The 19,215-nt window shown below is 44.1% G+C and overlaps 1 protein-coding gene across 6 annotated transcripts in view; it reads left to right on the top strand.

Moving 5' to 3' along the window:
• LOC141123276 (cytosolic phospholipase A2 gamma-like) overlaps positions 1–19,215 on the top strand; it is a 268,360-nt gene that overhangs the window by 10,839 nt on the left and 238,306 nt on the right. For 4 of the 6 annotated variants that reach the window (XM_073612044.1, XM_073612042.1, XM_073612045.1 and 1 more), the window contains one exon: positions 7,784–7,809. The exons of the other annotated variants lie outside the window; for them this stretch is intronic. In XM_073612044.1, coding sequence (XP_073468145.1) covers positions 7,784–7,809 — 26 coding nt within the window. The remainder of the gene's footprint in view (positions 1–7,783; positions 7,810–19,215) is intronic. 6 annotated transcript variants of the gene reach the window in all.

The raw sequence follows: 19,215 nt of genomic DNA, 5'->3' as shown, positions 1-19,215 counted from the left end.
ACCCATACATTGTATACTCATCACACCAATTCTAATAAATGCTACAACACAAATAAAACATAACAAAAAAATAAAATGGAAAAAAACACATTTGTGTAGAGCCCCCCCCACTCCTCCCAAAATACACACCAGACCTGAGCTTAGTATGGATTTGAAGGGGGTACCTCCCACATACATATAAAAAATAAAAGTGTTTGATCCCCAGGAAATTCATACCAGAGACTTTGGGTCTGATACAGATTTTAATGAAGGACAAATAATAATTGGAGGCCCCTCTAACAATATCTACCAGACCCTGAGGATGCATTCACATCTACCCATTTCGTAAGTTGCCAGACAAAACACAGGACAAACATGCTAATATGGGGTAATAAAATGGGTGAAGCTTTATGCCCAAAAAAGATGCAGGTGCTTCTTTGGTGCATGTAGGGAAGCCAATTTAAATGAATAGGCTGCCTTATGAGTGCCACACAAACACATGAAAAAATGTGCAGTCATGCGTGTGAATGGGGCCTGGCTGGCCAGGAAAAGAGGGGGATAGCATGCACCCCCCTCCCTCCAGAACAAAACCAAGTCACATGCCCTCAAACATGGGGGATGCCTTGTCATGGGTTAATGAGGGCTTTTCCCCACAACCCTGGCTGATGGTTGTGTGGGTCCATGGGGGACTTATTAGAATCTGGAAGCCCCCTTTAAGAGTAAGAGGCATCCAGATATTCCCCCATGAGAATGTGTACCCATACTCAGTCACAAATACAAGTTGTAACCTAGAAATAAAGAAACCCACTCGAACATGAATAATCAAAACTGCTCATTTTAAAGGCTTATATGCAAGTTATTGTCATAAAAAGTGTTTGGGGACCCGGGTCCTGCCCCAGGGGACATGGATCAACGCAAAAAAAGTTTTAAAAACAGTCGTTTTTTCGGGAGCAGTGATTTTAATAATGCTTAAAGTGAAACAATAAAAGTGTAATATTCCTTTAAATTTCATACCTGGGGGGTGTCTATAGTATGCCTGTAAAGGGGCGCATGTTTCCCGTGTTTAGAACAGTCTGACAGCAAAATGACATTTCAAAGGAAAAAAAGTCATTTAAAAGTACTTGCAGCTATATGAATTGGCGGCCCGACAATACACATAAAAGTTCATTGATAAAAACAGCATGGGATTTCCCCACAGGGGAACCCCGAACCAAAATTAAAAAAAAAATTGCATGGAGGTCCCCCTAAATTCCATACCAGGCCCTTCAGGTCTAGTATGGATATTAAGGGGAACCCCGTGCCAAATTTTTTTTAAAAATGGCGTGGGGTCCCCCCAAAAATTCATACCAAACCCTTATCCAAGCACGCAACCTGGCAGGCCGCAGGAAAAGAGGGGGGATGAGAGAGCGCCCTCCCTCCTGAACCGTACCAGGCCACACGCCTTCAACATTGGGAGGGTGCTTTGGGGTCCCCCCCAAAGCACCTTGTCCCCATGTTGATGAGGACAAGGGCCTCATCCCCACAACCCTTGCCCGGTGGTTGTGGGGGCCTGTGGCTGGGGGGCTTATCGGAATCTGGAAGCCCCTTTTAACAAGGGGACCCCCAGATCCCGCCCCCCCCTGTGTGAAATGGTAATGGGGTACAAAAGTACCCCTACCATTTCAAAAACAAAATGTGTCAAAAATGTTAAAAATGACAAGAGACAGTTTTTGACAATTTCTTTATTTAAATGCTTCTTCTTTCTTCTATCTTCTATCTTCTATCTTCCTTCGGTTTCCTCCTCTATCATCTTCTTCTTCTTCCTCCGATCCTCTGCTTTTTGCTCCGATGTTCTCATTCGGCATCTTCCTCCGTGGCGTCTTCTTCCCTTCTTCATTCTTGGGCCAATCCGCATCCATGATGGGATGCTCCCGCTGTGTGACGCTTCTCGTCTTCTGACGGTTCTTAAATAACGGAGGGCGGGGCCACCCGATGACTTCCCTAAGGCTTTCCCCATGACGTCAGAGGGGGCGGACAGGGAAGTCCCCATGCCTCCAAGGGGGGCGGGGTCACCGTGTGGCCCCGCCCTCCATTATTTAAGAACCGTCAGAAGACGAGAAGCTTCACACAGCGGGAGCCTCCCATCATGGATGTGGAACGGCCCGAGAACGAAGAAGGGAAGAAGATGCCGCGGAGGAAGATGCCGGACGAGAACACCGGAGCAAGAAGCAGAGGATCGGAGGAAGAAGAAGAAGAAGATGGAAGAAGAAACCGAAGGAAGATAGAAGATGGAAGAAAGAAGATGGAAAGAAGAAGGATTTAAATAAAGGAATTGTCAAGAACTGTCCCGTCATTTTTAACATTTTTGACACTTTTTTTGTGAAATAGTAAGGATACCCTTACCATTTCACACGGGGGGGGGGGCAGGATCTGGGGGTCCCCTTGTTAAAGGGGGCTTCCAGATTCCGATAAGCCCCCCGCCCACAGACCCCCACAACCACTGGTCAAGGGTTGTGGCGATGAGGCCCTTGTCCTCATCAACATGGGGACAAGGTGCTTTGGGGGGACCCCAAATCACCCTCCCAATGTTGAGGTCATGTGGCCTGGTACAGTTCAGGAGGGGGGGCGCTCTGTCATCCCCCCCTCTTTTCCTGCGGCCTACCAGGTTGTGTGCTTGGATAAGGTTCTGGTATGGATTTTTGGGGGGACCCCACGCCATTTTTTTTTAAATTTTGGCATGGGGTTCCCCTTAAAATCCATACCAGAACTGAATGGTCTGGTATGGATTTTGAGAGGGACCCCCACACCTTTTTTTTTTGTTTTGGCACGGGGTTCCCCTTAATATCCATACCAGACCTGAAGCGCCTGGTATGGAATTTAGGGGAACCCCCACGCCAATTTTTTTTAAATTTTGGTTCGGGGTTTCCCTGTAGGGAAATCCCATGCCGTTTTTATCAATTAACTTTTATGTGTATTGTCGGACCGACAATTCATATAGCCGCAAGTACTTTTAAATGACCTTTTTCCCTTTGAAATGTCATTTTGCTGTCAGACTGTTCTAAACACGGGAAACATGCGCCCATTTACAGGCATACTATAGACACCCCCCAGGTATGAAATTTAAAGGAATATTACACTTTTATTGTTTCACTTTAAGCATTATTAAAATCACCGCTCCCGAAAAAACGTCAGTTTTTAAAACTTTTTTTGCATTGATCCATGTCCCCTGGGGCAGGACCCAGGTCCCCAAACACTTTTTATGACAATACCATGCATATAAGCCTTTAAAATTAGCACTTTTGATTTCTTCCATAGACTTTTAAAGGGTGTTCCGCGGCTTTCGAATTTGCCGCGAACACCCCAAATTGTACCTGTTTGGCGAACAGCCGATGTTCGAGTCAAATATGAGTTCGACTCAAACTCAAAGCTCATCCCTATTGATCACCTCTGAGGTTTTTACTTTTTGCTAAACAAACTAAAAAAGACCAACATTTTTGAAAAAAAAAAGTTTTTCTTCATTTTTGTTATAAAATATTGTTTTCTCCTTCACTGACGGACACTGATGAATCGGCGCTGATGGGCACTGATGAGGCCGCACCGATAGGCACTGATGAGTTGGCACTGATAAGGTGGCACTGATGGGCACTGATGAGGAGGCACTGATATGTAGAACTGATGGGCACTGATAGGCGGCATTGATATGCAGCACTGATGGGCACGATAGGTAGCACTGACAGGCGGCACTGAGGGGCACTGACGGCAGCACTGACAGGCGGCATTGATGGACACTAATAGATGGCACTGATGGGCAGCACTGATTAGGCATGTACTGACAGGTATTAATTCTGGGCACTGATTGGCACTGTGATGGCACTGATTGGCACTGTGGTGGGCACTGGCAGAATTTATTATTGGGCACTGATTGGCAGCTGATTGGCACATCTGATGGGGCTGTGCTGATAATCAATGTGCTGATCATCAGCACAGACCCCCCTCGATCGGCTCTCCCTGTCAGTGCATACAGAGTAAAGCCGTTTACCGGCACTTCCTGGTACTCACGATGATCAGCTGTGATTGGTCAAAGCTGATCATGTGGTAAGAAGGCTCTGCGATCGCCCGCTGCGTGCCCCCACGGGCGCACGCCCTGGCATGTTATCCTGGTGGATGTCATATGACGCCGAGTCAGGAAAACAGAACCACTTACCGGCCGTCATTCTGTTATAGGCTGGGCGGGAAGTGGTTAAAAAAATAAATAAATAAAAGTTCCTTTATGTAAAACCTTCATCAATCATGTTGTCCAGTGATGCAGATCTACATCCATCAGGATGCCTGGCGACTCCTGAGCTGCCAACAGAAAAAAAAAAAACAACGCACCCAAGACACATCCTACACCATGGGAGCTCAACCTGTGGCCCTCGAGCTATTGCAGAACTACAAATCCCATCATGCCTTTGGGAGTCATGCTTGTAACTGTCAGTGGCTTGCAATGGCTAACTGGGACTTGTAGTTCCACAACAGCTGGAGGGCCACAGGTTGAGCACCCATGTCCTACACCTTTCCTTGTCACCCAATGAATGACCGGTCTGGGGGATGACAGCTTTTATATACAAGGGGAGCAGGGTCTCCCAGGTGATGTCACTGACCATAAATAGACATGATCATACATAGTATCTCACAAACGTGAGTACACCCCCCACATTTTTGTAAATATTTTCTTCTATCTTTTCATGTGACAACACTGAAGAAATGACACTTTGCTACAATGTAAAGTAGTGAGTGTACAGCTTGTATAACAGTGTAAATTTGCTGTCCCCTCAAAATAACTCACACAGCCATTAATGTCTAAACCGCTGGCAACAAAAGTAAGAACACCCCTAGGTAAAAAAGTCTGAATTGTGCCCAAAGTGTCAATATTTTGTGTGGCCACCATTATTTTCCAGCACTGCCTTAACCCTCTTGGTCATGGAGTTCACCAGAGCTTCACAGGTTGCCACTGGAGTCCTCTTCCACACCTCCATGATGACATCACAGAGCTGGTGGATGTTAGAGACCTTTCGCTCCTCCACCTTCCATTTGAGGATGTCCCACAGATGCTCAATAGGGTTTAGGTCTGGAGACATGCTTGGCCAGTCAATCACCTTTACCCTCAGCTTCTTTAGCAAAGCAGTGGTCATTTTGGAGGTGTGTTTGGGGTTGTTATCATGTTGGAATACTGCCCTGTGGCCCAGTCTCCGAAGGGAGGGGATCAGGATCTGCTTCAGTATGTCACAGTACATGTTGGCGTTCATTATTCCCTCAATGAACTGTAGCTCCCCAGTGCACTCATGCAGCCCAAGACCATAACACTCCCTCCGTCATGCTTGACTGTAGGCAAGACACACTTGTCTTTGTGCTCCTCACCTGGTTGCCGCCACGCACGCTTGACACCATCTGAACCAAATAAGGGTTATGGGAAAGAGGCCCTTATCTTTATCAACATGAGGGTGAGCTGCTTTACCAGGGGGGTAGTAAAGGTACCCCCCATGTGGCCTGGCATTGTTCAGGAGGTGCCCCCCCCCCCTGTCCAGCCAGGGTGCATGCTCAGATTCAAGGTATGGTTTGGATTTTTAGGGGGACTCCTCACTGAGGTCTCCCTTAAAATCCATAGCAGACCGAAAAGTTTTGTTTTTTTTTTTTACATGGGGTATTCTTTAACCCTTTTATTGCCATGTCCATATGGCGTACATAGCTACAGCACTGCTTCCTGCTGGCCAGGTCCATATGCTGTACTGACCTGACATTCCTTCTTCTGCTATAAACTCATGGTCACTCCCGGGATCATGAACCAAAAGCAGAACTGTTCAGTATACTCTGCTGAACAAAATAATAAATGGATGAAACCTTGTGAGCTGCCAAAACAATCAGGCTCCTGATTGTCTGACGTGTGGGAAGCAGGAAGTGGTCTGGAGAGGAGGCATAGGATATACTGAACGCTGTGAAACCGGGGCTGCAGATCCGGGATTCAGGTGACCCTATCTCCCCTCACTACCACAGTGCTACAGCACTTTATAACCAATGTTTTATTATACAAATGTGAGTTGAATGTAAACTGAGCATTTTTTAAGATTAAACATTTCTCAGACGGTATTACACTATTGTATGCCTCTATTATTTTCTCTATGTGGCAAATGTGAGGAGGCTTGGTGGAAGTGACCAGGAGATACTGATGTGAGGAGGCTTGGTGGAAGTGACCAGGAGATACTGGCATTTTTTAAAGCTGGGCTGTTATCAGGAGCAGGAGGTGACCAGTGTGGAGCATCAGCATACAGCAGCCAGTACACTAATAGGAGACATAAGGATGATCCCGGTTATCTGCTGAAAAAAACTTTAGGCTTATTTTTTAAGCCCTTAAGGTGAGGGTACAACTGACGGGGGAGGAGTTCACATTGCATGAAGACACCTTATCACTTTATTTTTACGGACTTTGTTCCTCCTGAACCGTACCAGGCCACATGCCCTCAACATTGGGAGGGTGCTTTGGGGTAGCGGCCTCCCAAAGCACCTTGTCCCCATGTTGATGGGGAGAAAGGCCTCATCTCCACAACCCTTGCCCGGTGGTTGTGGGGGTTTGCAGGCGGGGGGCTTATCGGAATCTGGAAGCCACCTTTAACAAGGGGACCCCAGATCCCGCCACCCCGTGTGAATTGGTAATGGGGTACTGAAGGGTCTCGTATGGATTTTGAGGGGGACCCCCACGCCATTTTTTAAAAAAAATTGGTGTGGGGTTCCCCTTAATATCCATTTAAGACCTGAAGAGCCTGGTATGGAATTTAAGGGGACCCCCACGCATTTTTTTCTTTACATTTTGGTTCGGGGTTCCCCTGTGGGGAAATTCCATGGTGTTTTTATCAATTAACTTTTATGTGTATTGCAGGACCGACAATTCATTATAGCCGTTACTAACGCTAGCACTTTTGATTGACTTTTTTTCCTTTAGAAATGTAATTTTGCTGTCAGACTGTTCTAAACACGGGAAACATGCGCCACTTTACAGGCATGCTATAGACACCCCCCAGGTACGAAATTTAAAGGAATATTACACTTTTATTGTTTCACTTTAAGCATTATTAAAATCACTGCTCCAGAAAAAAATGTCCGTTTTTAAAACTTTTTTTGCATTGATACATTTTTGCAATTACTTGCCTTTAAAATTAGCACTTTTGATTATTCATGTTCGTGTCCCATAGACTTTAAAGGTGTTCGCGTGTTCAAACAAAGTTTTTGCCTATTCGCATGTTCTGGATGCGAACCGAACGGGGGGTGTTTGGCTCATCCCTAATTGCCACAAAAGATGTATTAATGTACCTGTGTTACCGCATCTAGCACAGGCTGGCTCAGATTTCAGTCCAATTGCACAGAGAAACTGTGGAGTTCTATAAACCCTATGGAGAATAAAAATCTGAGTCTGTGTAATGGAGAAAGAGACACCCTGGACGGGAACCGGAGGACATCATCCCAAATCTCCTCAGAGATTAGACCAATATCTTTCTCCAAACCAACCCAAGAACGGATGGGGAAGTTCAAAAGAAACCCATCTGACAGTACCCTATAAGTAACCGAGGTAAGACCCTTGCTTTCAAGATCATTCTGAGTTCCTCCACATGGAGCTCCTTCCAACTGGAACAAAGGAACAAAATCCGATGTCTATGGGCCTCAAACTGCAAAACGTCCTCCGGGGTCTCCAGAACTTTTCATTGATTCTGAAAAAATGTTTTTTTTTTGTTGTTTGGTTTCTATCACCAGAATTGCTTCTGAGCCTCACAATGTGTCTTTTGTGTTCCTACAGGAAAATATTGAATATATTGCAGATGGGTAAGTCAACTTTTTTGGATTTTTAATTTTTTTTGTATATTCTTTTAAATAGAAACAATTCAACAATTTACATTTGAACATACAAGTAATATCAACATTCACTGTAACAAAAAACAAAAACATATCCAGTAAAATAGCATTAACCACTTCATCCCTGGAAGGTTTTACTCCCTTCCCGACCAGGCCATTTTTTGCAAAACGGCACTGCCTCAATTTAACTGATAATTGCACGGTCCTGCGACGCTGTACATAAAAAAAAATTGATGTCCTTTAATTTCCCACCATTAGAGCTTTCTTTTGGTGGTATTTGATCACCTCTGCAGTTTTTATTTTTTGCTCTATAAACACAAAAATAGCAACAATTTTGAAAATAAAATATATAACATTTTTTTACTTTCTGCTATAAAGCACATCCTATTAAATCTTCATTAATTTAGGCCAATCAGTATTCTGCTACATCTTTTTGGTAAAAAAAAATCCCAATAAACGTATATTGATTGGTTTGCGCAAAAGTTATATCATCAATCACACTTTTGACACATTTTTGGGGACTAGTGACACTGATACTGTGATCAGTGCTAAAAAAAAATGCACTGTCACTGTACTAATGACACTGGCAGGGAGGGGGTTAACATCAAGGGTGATTAAAGGGTTAAATGTGTCCCCCCGGGATGCTTCCTAACTGTAGAGGGGCTTGTACTGTAAGGAGACAGATCTGTGTTTCTGCTTATTAGAAACGCAGGATCTCTGTCTTCTCCTGTCACACGATGGAGATCTGCCTTGTTTACATAGACCACCGTTCTGTCTGCCTCGGGAAAGATCGGTGGGTCCCAGCGGACATCGGGTCTGCTGGACCCGCTGATTGGATCCCACTGTGTCCAATCACAGCGGAAGTGGGTCAGCACACCCCAGACCCAGAAGAAGGAATCACATACAGGTAAGTGATTTTGCACTTAGGGGCCGCCCTGCCTCAGTATATGTACGTGGGGCGGTCCTTAAGCAGTTAATGAATAAATGGTCAGGACAAATAAGAGAACCATGTGGTACATAGGGGTGAAATTCCCCAGACTGAAATGAATGCATAGGTCAGATGTACTCGTAATTAAACACTTAAGGACCGAGCCTCTTTCTGAGATTTGTGTTAAAAACTGTTTTTTTGCTAGAAAATTACTTAGAACCCCCAAACATTATACATTTTTTTCTCTAACACTCTAGAGAATAAAATGGAGGTCATTACAATACTTTCTGTCACACCGTATTTGTGCAGCGGTCTTACAAGCACACTTTTTTTGAAAAAATACACTTTTTTTAATTTAAAAATAAGACAACAGTAAAGTTAGCCCAATTTTTTTTATTGTGAAAGATAATGTTATGCCGAGTAAATTGATACCCAACATGTCACGTTTCAAAATTGCGCCCGCTCATGGAATGGCGACAAACCTTTATCCTTATAAATCTCCATAGGCGACGTTTAAAAAAATTCTACAGGTTGCATTTTTTAAATAACAGAGGAGGTCTAGGGCTAGAATTAGTGCTCTCGCTTTACTGATTGCGGCAATATCTCACATGTGTGGTTTGAACCACATTTTCATATGCGGGCGCTAGTCACATATGCGTTCGCTTCTGCACACGAGCTCGTCGGGACGGGCGTGTTTACATTTTTTTTTCTTATTTATTTTACTTTTTTTACATTTTTTCCTATTACAAGGCATGTAACATGCCTTGTAATAGAAAAAAGCATGACAGGACCTCTTAAATATGAGATCTGGGGTCAAAAAGACCTCACATCTCATATTTACATTAAAATGCAATAAAAAAAATGTCATTAAAAAAAAGAAAAAAAAAGGCCCTTTAACCACTTCAGCCCCTGAAGAATTTACCCCCTTCCTGACCAGAGCAATTCGGCACTACGTCGCTTTAACTGACAATTGCGCGGTCGTGCGACGTGGCTCCCAAACAAAATTGACATCCTTTTTTTTCCCACAAATAGAGATTTCTTTTGGTGGTATTTGATCACCTCTGTGATTTTTATTTTTTGCGCTATAAACAAAAAAATAGCGACAATTTTAAAAAAAGGCATTATTTTTTACTTTTTGCTATAATAAATATCCCCAAAAAATAATTAAAAAACATTTTTTTTCCTCAGCTTAGGCCGATACGTATTCTTCTACATATTTTTGGTAAAAAAAAATCACAATAAGCGATTATTGATTGGTTTGCGCAAACGTTATAGCGTTTACATAATAGGGGATAGTTTTATGGCATTTTTATTAATCAATTTTTTTACTAGTAATGGCGGCGATCAGCGATTTTTATTGTGACTGCGACATTATGGCGGACACATTGGACATTTTTGACACATTTTTGGGACCATTGTCATTTATACAGCAATCAGTGCTATAAAAATGCACTGATTCCTGTGTAAATGACACTGGCAGTGAAGGGGTTAACCACTAGGGGGTGGGGAGGGGTTAAGTCAGTACTAGGGAGTGATTCTAACTGTAGGGGGGTTGGGCTGTGTGTGACAGTCACTGATCTCTGCTCTCGATGACAGGGAGCAGAAATCGGTGACACTGTCACTAGGCAGGACGGGGAGATGCTGTTTACATCAGCATCTCCCCGTTCGTCCTCTCCGTGAGGCGATCGTGGGTATCCCTGCAGTGATCGAGTCAATGGGACCCGCACATGCAATGGCACGACGGGGAATTCAAATTACAGGTACTCCTATTTGCCCAGTCGTGCTATTCTGCCAACTTACATTGGCATGCACCGGTCGGGAAGTGGTTAAGAGCTATGGACAGAAGTGATGTTTTGATGTCACTTCCGCCCTGCAGTGATATGGAGACGGTGGGGGCCATCTACCCCTCACTCGTCTCCATACCCAGCAAGGGACAACATCCGATCGCCTCCGCTGCTACCAACGGCTCCGGTAAGCGACGGAGTGCACCGGATGGCGGCAGGAGGAGGTGCCCCTCTCCCGCCGCTGATAAAAGTGATCTTGCGGCGAATCCGCTGCAGAGACCACTTTTATCTTGCAGCGGACCGCTCACTGAAGAAGAGTATACCGGGGTTATGGCAGCTAGCTGCTGAAATAACAACAATATCCTCCTTCAAAATCATCACATAAAACGATGGTGGGCAGTCCAGAAGTGGTTAAAGAAAGGGGAAGTAAAAATAACTAAAAAAAACAAGGGGGAGGGGGCACAGGTTAGGGGATATTGCATAAGGTAGTTAGCAAGCAACCAGAATGATTGGCACAATTCAGCAGCTGGTTTCAAGCAAAGCCTTTTCCTCATTCAAGTATTTAACTACTTGCTGTCCAGCCGCCGCAGTTGTACTGAGGCACATTGGCTCCCCTGTGCAAATCGCCATAGTTGTACATTGGTCTTTTTAAGAAGCTATAGGGGGCACGCGCCCGTTCCCCCGGAGCTGATGCGTGTGGCTGCTGGCTGTGATATCCGCCGGCCACCCGCGATCGCTCCACAGAGAGCCAGAACAGGGATCTGTCAATGTAAACAAACAGATCCCCATTCTGTCAGGGAAGTAGAGAAATCAGCTGTTCCTAGTGATCAGGAGCAGTGATATTTCTCCTTCTCCAGTCAGTCCCCCCCACAGTTAGAAACACCTCGCTAGGACACACTTAACCTCTTGATCGCCCCCCTAGTATTAACCTCTTCCCTGCCAGTGACATTTATATAGTAATAGTTACATAGTTACATAGCTACATAGTAGGTGAGGTTGAAAAAAGACACAAGTCCATCAAGTCCAACCTATGTGTGTGATTATGTGTCAGTATTGCATTGTATATCCCTGTATGTTGTGGTCATTCAGGTGCTTATCTAATAGTTTATTGAAGCTATCAATGCTCCCCGCTGAGACCACCGCCTGTGGAAGGGAATTCCACATCCTTGCCGCTCTTACAGTAAAGAACCCTCTACGTAGTTTAAGATTAAACCTCTTTTCTTCTAATTTTAATGAGTGGCCACGAGTCTTGGTAAACTCTCTTCTGCGAAAAAGTTTTATCCCTATTGAGAGGTCACCAGTCCGGTATTTGTAAATTGAAATCATATCCCCTCTCAAGCGTCTCTTCTCCAGAGAGAATAAGTTCAGTGCTCGCAACCTTTCCTCATAACTAATATCCTCCAGACCCTTTATTAGCTTTGTTGCCCTTCTTTGTACTCGCTCCATTTCCAGTACATCCTTCCTGAGGACTGGTGCCCAGAACTGGACCGCATACTCTAGGTGCGGCCGGACCAGAGTCTTGTAGAGCGGGAGAATTATCGTTTTATCTCTGCAGTTGATCCCCCTTTTAATGCATGCCAATATTCTGTTTGCTTTATTAGCAGCAGCTTGGCATTGCCTGCCATTGCTGAGCCTATCATCTACTAGGACCCCCAGGTCCTTTTCCATCCTAGATTCCCCCAGAGGTTCTCCCCCCAGTGTATAGATTGCATTCATATTTTTGCCACCCAAATGTATTATTTTACATTTTTCTACATTGAACCTCATTTGCCATGTAGTCGCCCACCCCATTAATTTGTTCAGGTCTTTTTGCAAGGTTTCCACGTCCTGCGGAGAAGTTATTGCCCTGCTTAGCTTAGTATCGTCTGCAAATACAGAGATTGAACTGTTTATCCCATCTTCCAGATCGTTTATGAACAAATTAAATAGGATTGGTCCCAGGACAGAACCTTGGGGAACCCCACTACCCACCCCTGACCATTCTGAGTACTCCCCATTTATCACCACCCTCTGAACACGCCCTTGTAGCCAGTTTTCAATCCATGTACTCACCCTATGGTCCATGCCAACGGACCTTATTTTGTACAGTAAACGTTTATGGGGAACTGTGTCAAATGCTTTTGCAAAATCCAGATACACCACGTCTACAGGCCTTCCTTTATCTAGATGGCAACTCACCTCCTCATAGAAGGTTAATAGATTAGTTTGGCAAGAACGATTCTTCATGAATCCATGCTGATTACTGCTAATGATATCGTTCGTATTACTAAAATCCTGTATATAGTCCCTTATCATCCCCTCCAAGAGTTTACATACTATTGATGTTAGGCTAACTGGTCTGTAATTCCCAGGGATGTATTTTGGGCCCTTTTTAAATATTGGTGCTACATTGGCTTTTCTCCAATCAGCTGGTACCATTCCAGTCAGTAGAGTATCTTTAAAAATTAGGAACAACGGTCTGGCAATCACTTGACTGAGTTCCCTAAGTACCCTCGGATGCAAGCCATCTGGTCCCGGTGATTTATTAATGTTAAGTTTCTCAAGTCTAATTTTAATTCCGTCCTCTGTTAACCATGGAGGTGCTTCCTGTGTTGTGTCCTGAGGATAAACACTGCAGTTTTGGTTACTGAAGCCCCCCGATTCACTCGTGAAGACTGAGGAGAAGAATAAATTCAATACCTTCGCCATCTCCCCATCCTTTGTAACCAGATGTCCTTCCTCATTCTTTATGGGGCCAATATGGTCTGTCCTCCCTTTTTTACTGTTTACATACTTAAAGAATTTCTTGGGATTTTTTTTGCTCTCCTCCGCTATGTGTCTTTCATGTTCTATCTTAGCTGTCCTAATTGCACCTTTACATATCCTGTTGCATTCTTTATAAAGTCTGAATGCTGAGGATGATCCCTCAACCTTGTATTTTTTGAAGGCCTTCTCCTTTGCTTTTATATGCATTTTTACATTGGAGTTAAGCCATCCAAGACTTTTGTTCGCTCTTTTAAATTTATTACCCAATGGGATACATTGGCTAATGCCCTTATTTAATATGCTCTTAAAGCAAACCCATCTCTCCTCCGTATTCTTTGTTTCTAATATTTTATCCCAGTTTATGCCTTTTAGCAAGGTTTGTAGTTTAGGGAAGTTGGCTCTTTTGAAATTCAGTGTCTTTGTATTCCCTTTATGTTTCCTATTTGTGTGATTTATACTGAAACTAATTGACCTGTGATCGCTGTTACCTAAATTGCCCCGCATTTCCACATCCGTGATCAGGTCTGTATTGTTGGTAATCAGTAGATCCAGTAATGTTTTATTTCTAGTTGGTGCGTCTACCATCTGACCCATAAAATTGTCCTGCAAGACATTAAGGAACTGGCGAGCCTTAAATGAATGCGCGGTTCCCTCCGCCCAATCTATGTCTGGATAATTAAAATCCCCCATTATGATAACACTTCCCATCCTTGCTGCTACTCCAATTTGTGATAGGAGATCCGTCTCCACTTCCTCCCTCAGGTTTGGGGGCCTATAGCATACTCCCAGTATTATTTTCCCCTTAGCTTTATCCCTTTGGAGCTCTACCCATAAGGATTCCACCTCCTCTCTAGCTCCCTCAGTGATGTCATCTCTCACATTCACTTGTACATTATTCTTGATATATAGGCATACCCCTCCCCCTTTTTTACCCTCTCTATCCTTGCGGTATAGGGTATACCCTTGAATGTTTGCCAGCCAATCATGAGAGCTGTTGAACCAGGTCTCTGAAATTCCCACAAAATCCAAATCCTCCTCGTACAACAGTATCTCTAGTTCACCCATCTTGTCCGCCATGCTCCTGGCATTGGTGAACATGCCACATAGTTTAGACCGGTCGCATATTGTCTTCGTATTGGGTGTTTCGAGATTGCAACTAGGACTTGCTACTATACTCACCTTGTGTTTTTGTGCTTTGGTTAACCTATCACTAATGCCCCCAATACTACCCTCTGGAATATCTTCCGCGCTGGCTATCTCTGCCTCTAGACCCTCCCCCCCATCGCCTAGTTTAAAAACCCCTCTAACTTTTTGACCATCTTCCTTCCCAGCAGATCTGCACCCTCCTCATTTAGGTGCAGTCCGTCCCTTCTATAGTACCGGTTACCAACTGAGAAGTCGGCCCAGTCCTCCAGGAACCCAAACCCCTCCTTACTACACCAGCTCTTCAGCCACTTGTTTACTTCCCTAATCTCCCTCTTCCTTTCTGGTGTGGCTCGATGTACTGGTAGTATTCCTGAGAATACTACCTTGGAGGTCCTTTTCCTCAATTTAGCTCCTAAGTCCCTAAAATCGTTCTTTAGGACACTCCATCTGCCTCTGACTTTGTCATTGGTGCCAACGTGCACCATGACAGCCGGGTCTTCCCCAGCCCCTCCAGAAATCTGTCCACAAGATCCGTGATGTGCCGAACCCGAGCGCCCGGTAGACAACATACTGTTCGGCACTTCAGGTCTTGGTTACAGATTGCCCTCTCTGTCCTTCTAAGAATTGAGTCCCCTACCACCAGAATCTGTCTTTCCTTTCCCTTTGCTGCCCCCCCACTCTCACTGGAGGAGTTCTTCCCCCGGCAGCTAGGAGAGTCCCTCAGCTCCAGCAGTGCTGGTCCCTGACTGGTTTCACCAATGTCACTCAAAGTAGCGTACTTATTGGGATGCTCCAGTCCTGGATCGGCCTCCCTGGCACTTCCCCCTCTACCCCTCCTGACTGTCACCCATCTACTCTTTGCTAGTGCCAGCACCTCTTTGTCTCCACCCGCCTCTGTGCTGGCCCCTGCCGGCACCTGCCGTGTACGTTCCTGGCTCTCCTTTAGTATGGAGGGACTTCTCAGTGCTGACAGTTGCTTCCCCAAATTCAGAACCTGGGCTTCCAGGGAAACAATGTGCTTACATTTTGCACAGCAGTATTCGCCCTCGATCGGATGATCAAGGAACGCATACATGCGGCAAGATGTACAAAGAGTCGCCTCTGCACACCCGCCGGGCATCGTACCTATTAAATTTAGTGAGGATTGGGGATTTTACCCTGTCCAAATTACCTAACAGCTAGCTTCCTGGCACTAATACTCGAGACAATACACAAGTACACAACAAGACAATACACAGGTACACAGGTACACAAGACAATACACAGGTACTCACAGACCTACGTGTAATCGCAGAACAGTCGCAGACCTATGTACACTCGCAATACTCAAGTATACAATACACAAGTACTAACGATCCACACACACTACTCAGACAACATTCAGATACTCACAATACACAGGTACTATGACCCCTGTTATAATCTCCTGTTTTAAACTCTGGTTTTAACTCACCACTTAGAAAAGTTCCACTTGGTTTAAGTTCCTACAGCTTCACAATGAGCAGGCTCAGGATGAGTCCTACACACAGTTATATAGACTGCAGGCACCTGTGAGCAATCACCCCCTCCCCCTACTTAATAGCCTGAAGGAACCAAAGAAAAAAAAAAAAAAAAAAAAGCTATTTAAAAAGTGACAGAAAAAGCTAATTGAAAAGCTAAAAGTGACTATTTTTAGCTATGATCGCTGTATAAATGTTACTGGTCCCAAAAAAGTGTCAAAAGTGTTCGATCTGTCTGCCACAATGTTGCAGTACCGCAAACAAAAAAATCATAAAAAATTTTGTACAAACCAATCAATATACGCTTATTACTTATTTTTATTTTTTTTACCAAAAATATGTAGAAGAATACATTTTGGTCAAAACTGATGAAGACATTTGTTTGTTTTTTTTTCAGATATTTATTATAGAAAAAAGTAAAAGATATTTTTTTTTCAAAATTGTAGGTCTTTTTTTGTTTATAGGGCAAAAAATGAAAACTGCAGAGGTGACCAAATACCGCCAAAAGAAAACTCTATTTGTAGGAACAAAAAGGAGATAAATTTTGTTTGGGTACAGCGTCGCACGACTGCGCAATTGTCAGTTAAAGACACAAAGGGCCAGGTATAGACGGGGGAATCCTACGCCATTTTTTTTTTACATTTTTTGTTATCTTTACATTCATCCGTCAGTGCCCACTGACAGATGATGACTCGTGGTTGTTAAGGATGTGGGTGGTCAGCTGCCCAGCCCGCTGCTTAACAACTTTTGTTTTGTCTTTTTCTAGACACAGAATTCGGAATAGTCGATTATTTTTTGACCAGTCAATAGGCCTGACAAGGTGGGCGGCACAGTAGTATTGCAAAGGATTGGGAAAGGCTAATGCTGTTTACATGCGAGTGGACTTTTCAGCATCAAACATCCGATGGTCTTTCCAACTGACTTTCGACGGACTTACAACGGACTTTTGAATGACCGGACTTGCCCACACACGAACGGACTAAAGTCTGTTCAAAAGTCTGTTCCTTTGAACATGATGACAAATGAAGGGACTAGAATAAGGAAGTTCATAGCCAGTAGCCAATAGCTGCCCTTGCATCCTTTTTTGTCCGTCGGACTAGCATACAGACGAAAGGATTTTTTGACCGGACTCAAGCCTGTCGGAAAGATTTGAAACCATCTAAATCTAAAGTCCATCTGATTTTTGACAGTAAAAGTCAGCTCAAGGTCCGATGAAGCCCACACACGGTCGGATTGCCCGTCGGACAAGTTCGGTAGAAAAGTCTGCCCGTGTGTACACGGCATTAGCCACCGCTTCTTTTGGATAATGTCAATAAGCGTTTGGAAATTCTCGGTTTCTTACCAGCCCAGAAAAACAGAATTAAGAGAGGATTAATTTTTTTGGACAAAGGAAACAGATATACTGTATGTTTAGGTAGAGCTTGAAAAAGATATAAGAATTTAGGTAGAATGAACATCTTTAAAATGTTGTGGCAAACCAGGAGAACAGACCTGATTGCTACTTTTGAAGTAACATCCGGATCTCTGAAAGGAGAGGTGAAAAGTTAAGAAGGAAGACTTGGTTCAATTGTGGAAGAATATAGGTGTCCGGGTATTTCAGGGCATAGCCAGTCCACTTGAGTTTGTTAAATGCCTTGCAAGTGGGATATTTGAGAGGTTCCAGTGAATCCACACACTAGACATCAAACAGATTCCTTCAGTGCACCCACTTTTATTTTCACAGTCTTAGAATTAGTATATGAAAAAGAAAAGTGTATTCCAAGTCATCAGTGCTTTCAAGATATAACAGTAAGGAATTATATTTTGGCCAAAAAATATGAAGCCTGCCACCATGACAAGGTAGACTCTTTTGAACAGGACCCTACACTAAATGCACTACCTTTTCAATGCCCCAACCAGTCTATATTCCCCTTATCTAATAAAAATATCTAAGAAAACAAAAAACAGCCCAGTCCAGCAAAGAGACATCCCCATACTGTATATTCAGCAAAGAGATATCCCAATTTAGCAAAGAGACATCCTCATACAGTATATGTGGACAGACCAGTCCACAGTGAGCACTGAGCAGTCCTGCAGGCTACACACAGTGCAGCAGTTCCACATGACAGTTCCACACAGCAGTTCCACACTGGTGTGGTGGCCAAACCAGCAGGGGGAGGAGGAGTTCAGATGATATCACTGCACCTTTCCCTGCAGGTGGAACGAAGTGAGCTGCATCAGCTTACTCCGCGGCTGCCCTGTTTTAGCAATTGCTAGTTACTACAACAGCAACAACTTGGGCTTGTTGATTGGGGCCCGGGTGGCAGTGCTGGGACAAGGTCATTTGGTGCCAAACTGCCCCCCTCCCACGTGATGGCTGATGGGCACACTGGGTTATCTTTTGCAGCTGATCTCACTCCCATTTGCCAGCACACTTGCCTCAACATCACTGTGTAGCTCCAGGCCCACCATTCATGTTTCATGTGTAAAAGTATGCAGTGATGTGGTTGGGCCACCCTGCTGTGTGTTTTTTGCCTGTGTCAGTCTCCTTGAACTGACTGTAAATAGTGCTGGACCAGCCAGAGGCAAAACAAATAGCTGCGCACATATGAGGTGAGGAAGGCACAGCTTGCCACAGGGTAACTCTTTCCCACATGAAAACAGTGTGTGGGGGGAAGCTGCCCCTCCTGCCCCCACCATTTGTCGGAGGGCATCCTATCTGATTTAGAGTGAACGTTGCTGATTTGCAAATTCCAGACACAATAACTGCAATTAGCCAGAAGTGTCCCACGACTTCCCAGAGCTTCTCTTGTATAGGTGATGCAGAATAGACATGTGCATAATGGAAAAATGTGTTTGGTTTCAGATAAATTTGTTATGTTACTCATTTTGTTTTGTTTCAGAATTTGTTTAGTTTCATTTTGTTTTCATGAAATTTAATTTGTTTAACAATTTTCTAATATATTTCAATTTTTTAGAATGATCCGAAATTCGTATCAGTTTAAAAATGATCGACCGATTCAAGAATAGCTAGTGTGAAGAATAGCTGGCTGTTAAGCAGAGGGCGGGGAAGCTGGCTGCCATGTCCTTAACAACTGATGACTCATCAGCTGTCAGCGGGCTTCGCCACTGACAGCTGTAATGTAAACAAAACAATGCCGACAATAGAGCATTGTGGGAAAAAAACAGCGTTGGGTCCCCCCAATCCTTACCAGACCCTTCAGGTCTGGTATGGATTCTAATGAGAACCCAAAATCCATACCAGACCCTTATCCAAGCATGCAGGTCTGGAAAG

Source organism: Aquarana catesbeiana, linkage group LG01 (assembly GCF_042186555.1).
Source record: "Aquarana catesbeiana isolate 2022-GZ linkage group LG01, ASM4218655v1, whole genome shotgun sequence".
NCBI lineage: Eukaryota > Metazoa > Chordata > Amphibia > Anura > Ranidae > Aquarana > Aquarana catesbeiana.
This window is presented reverse-complemented; position numbering and strand designations above follow the sequence as displayed.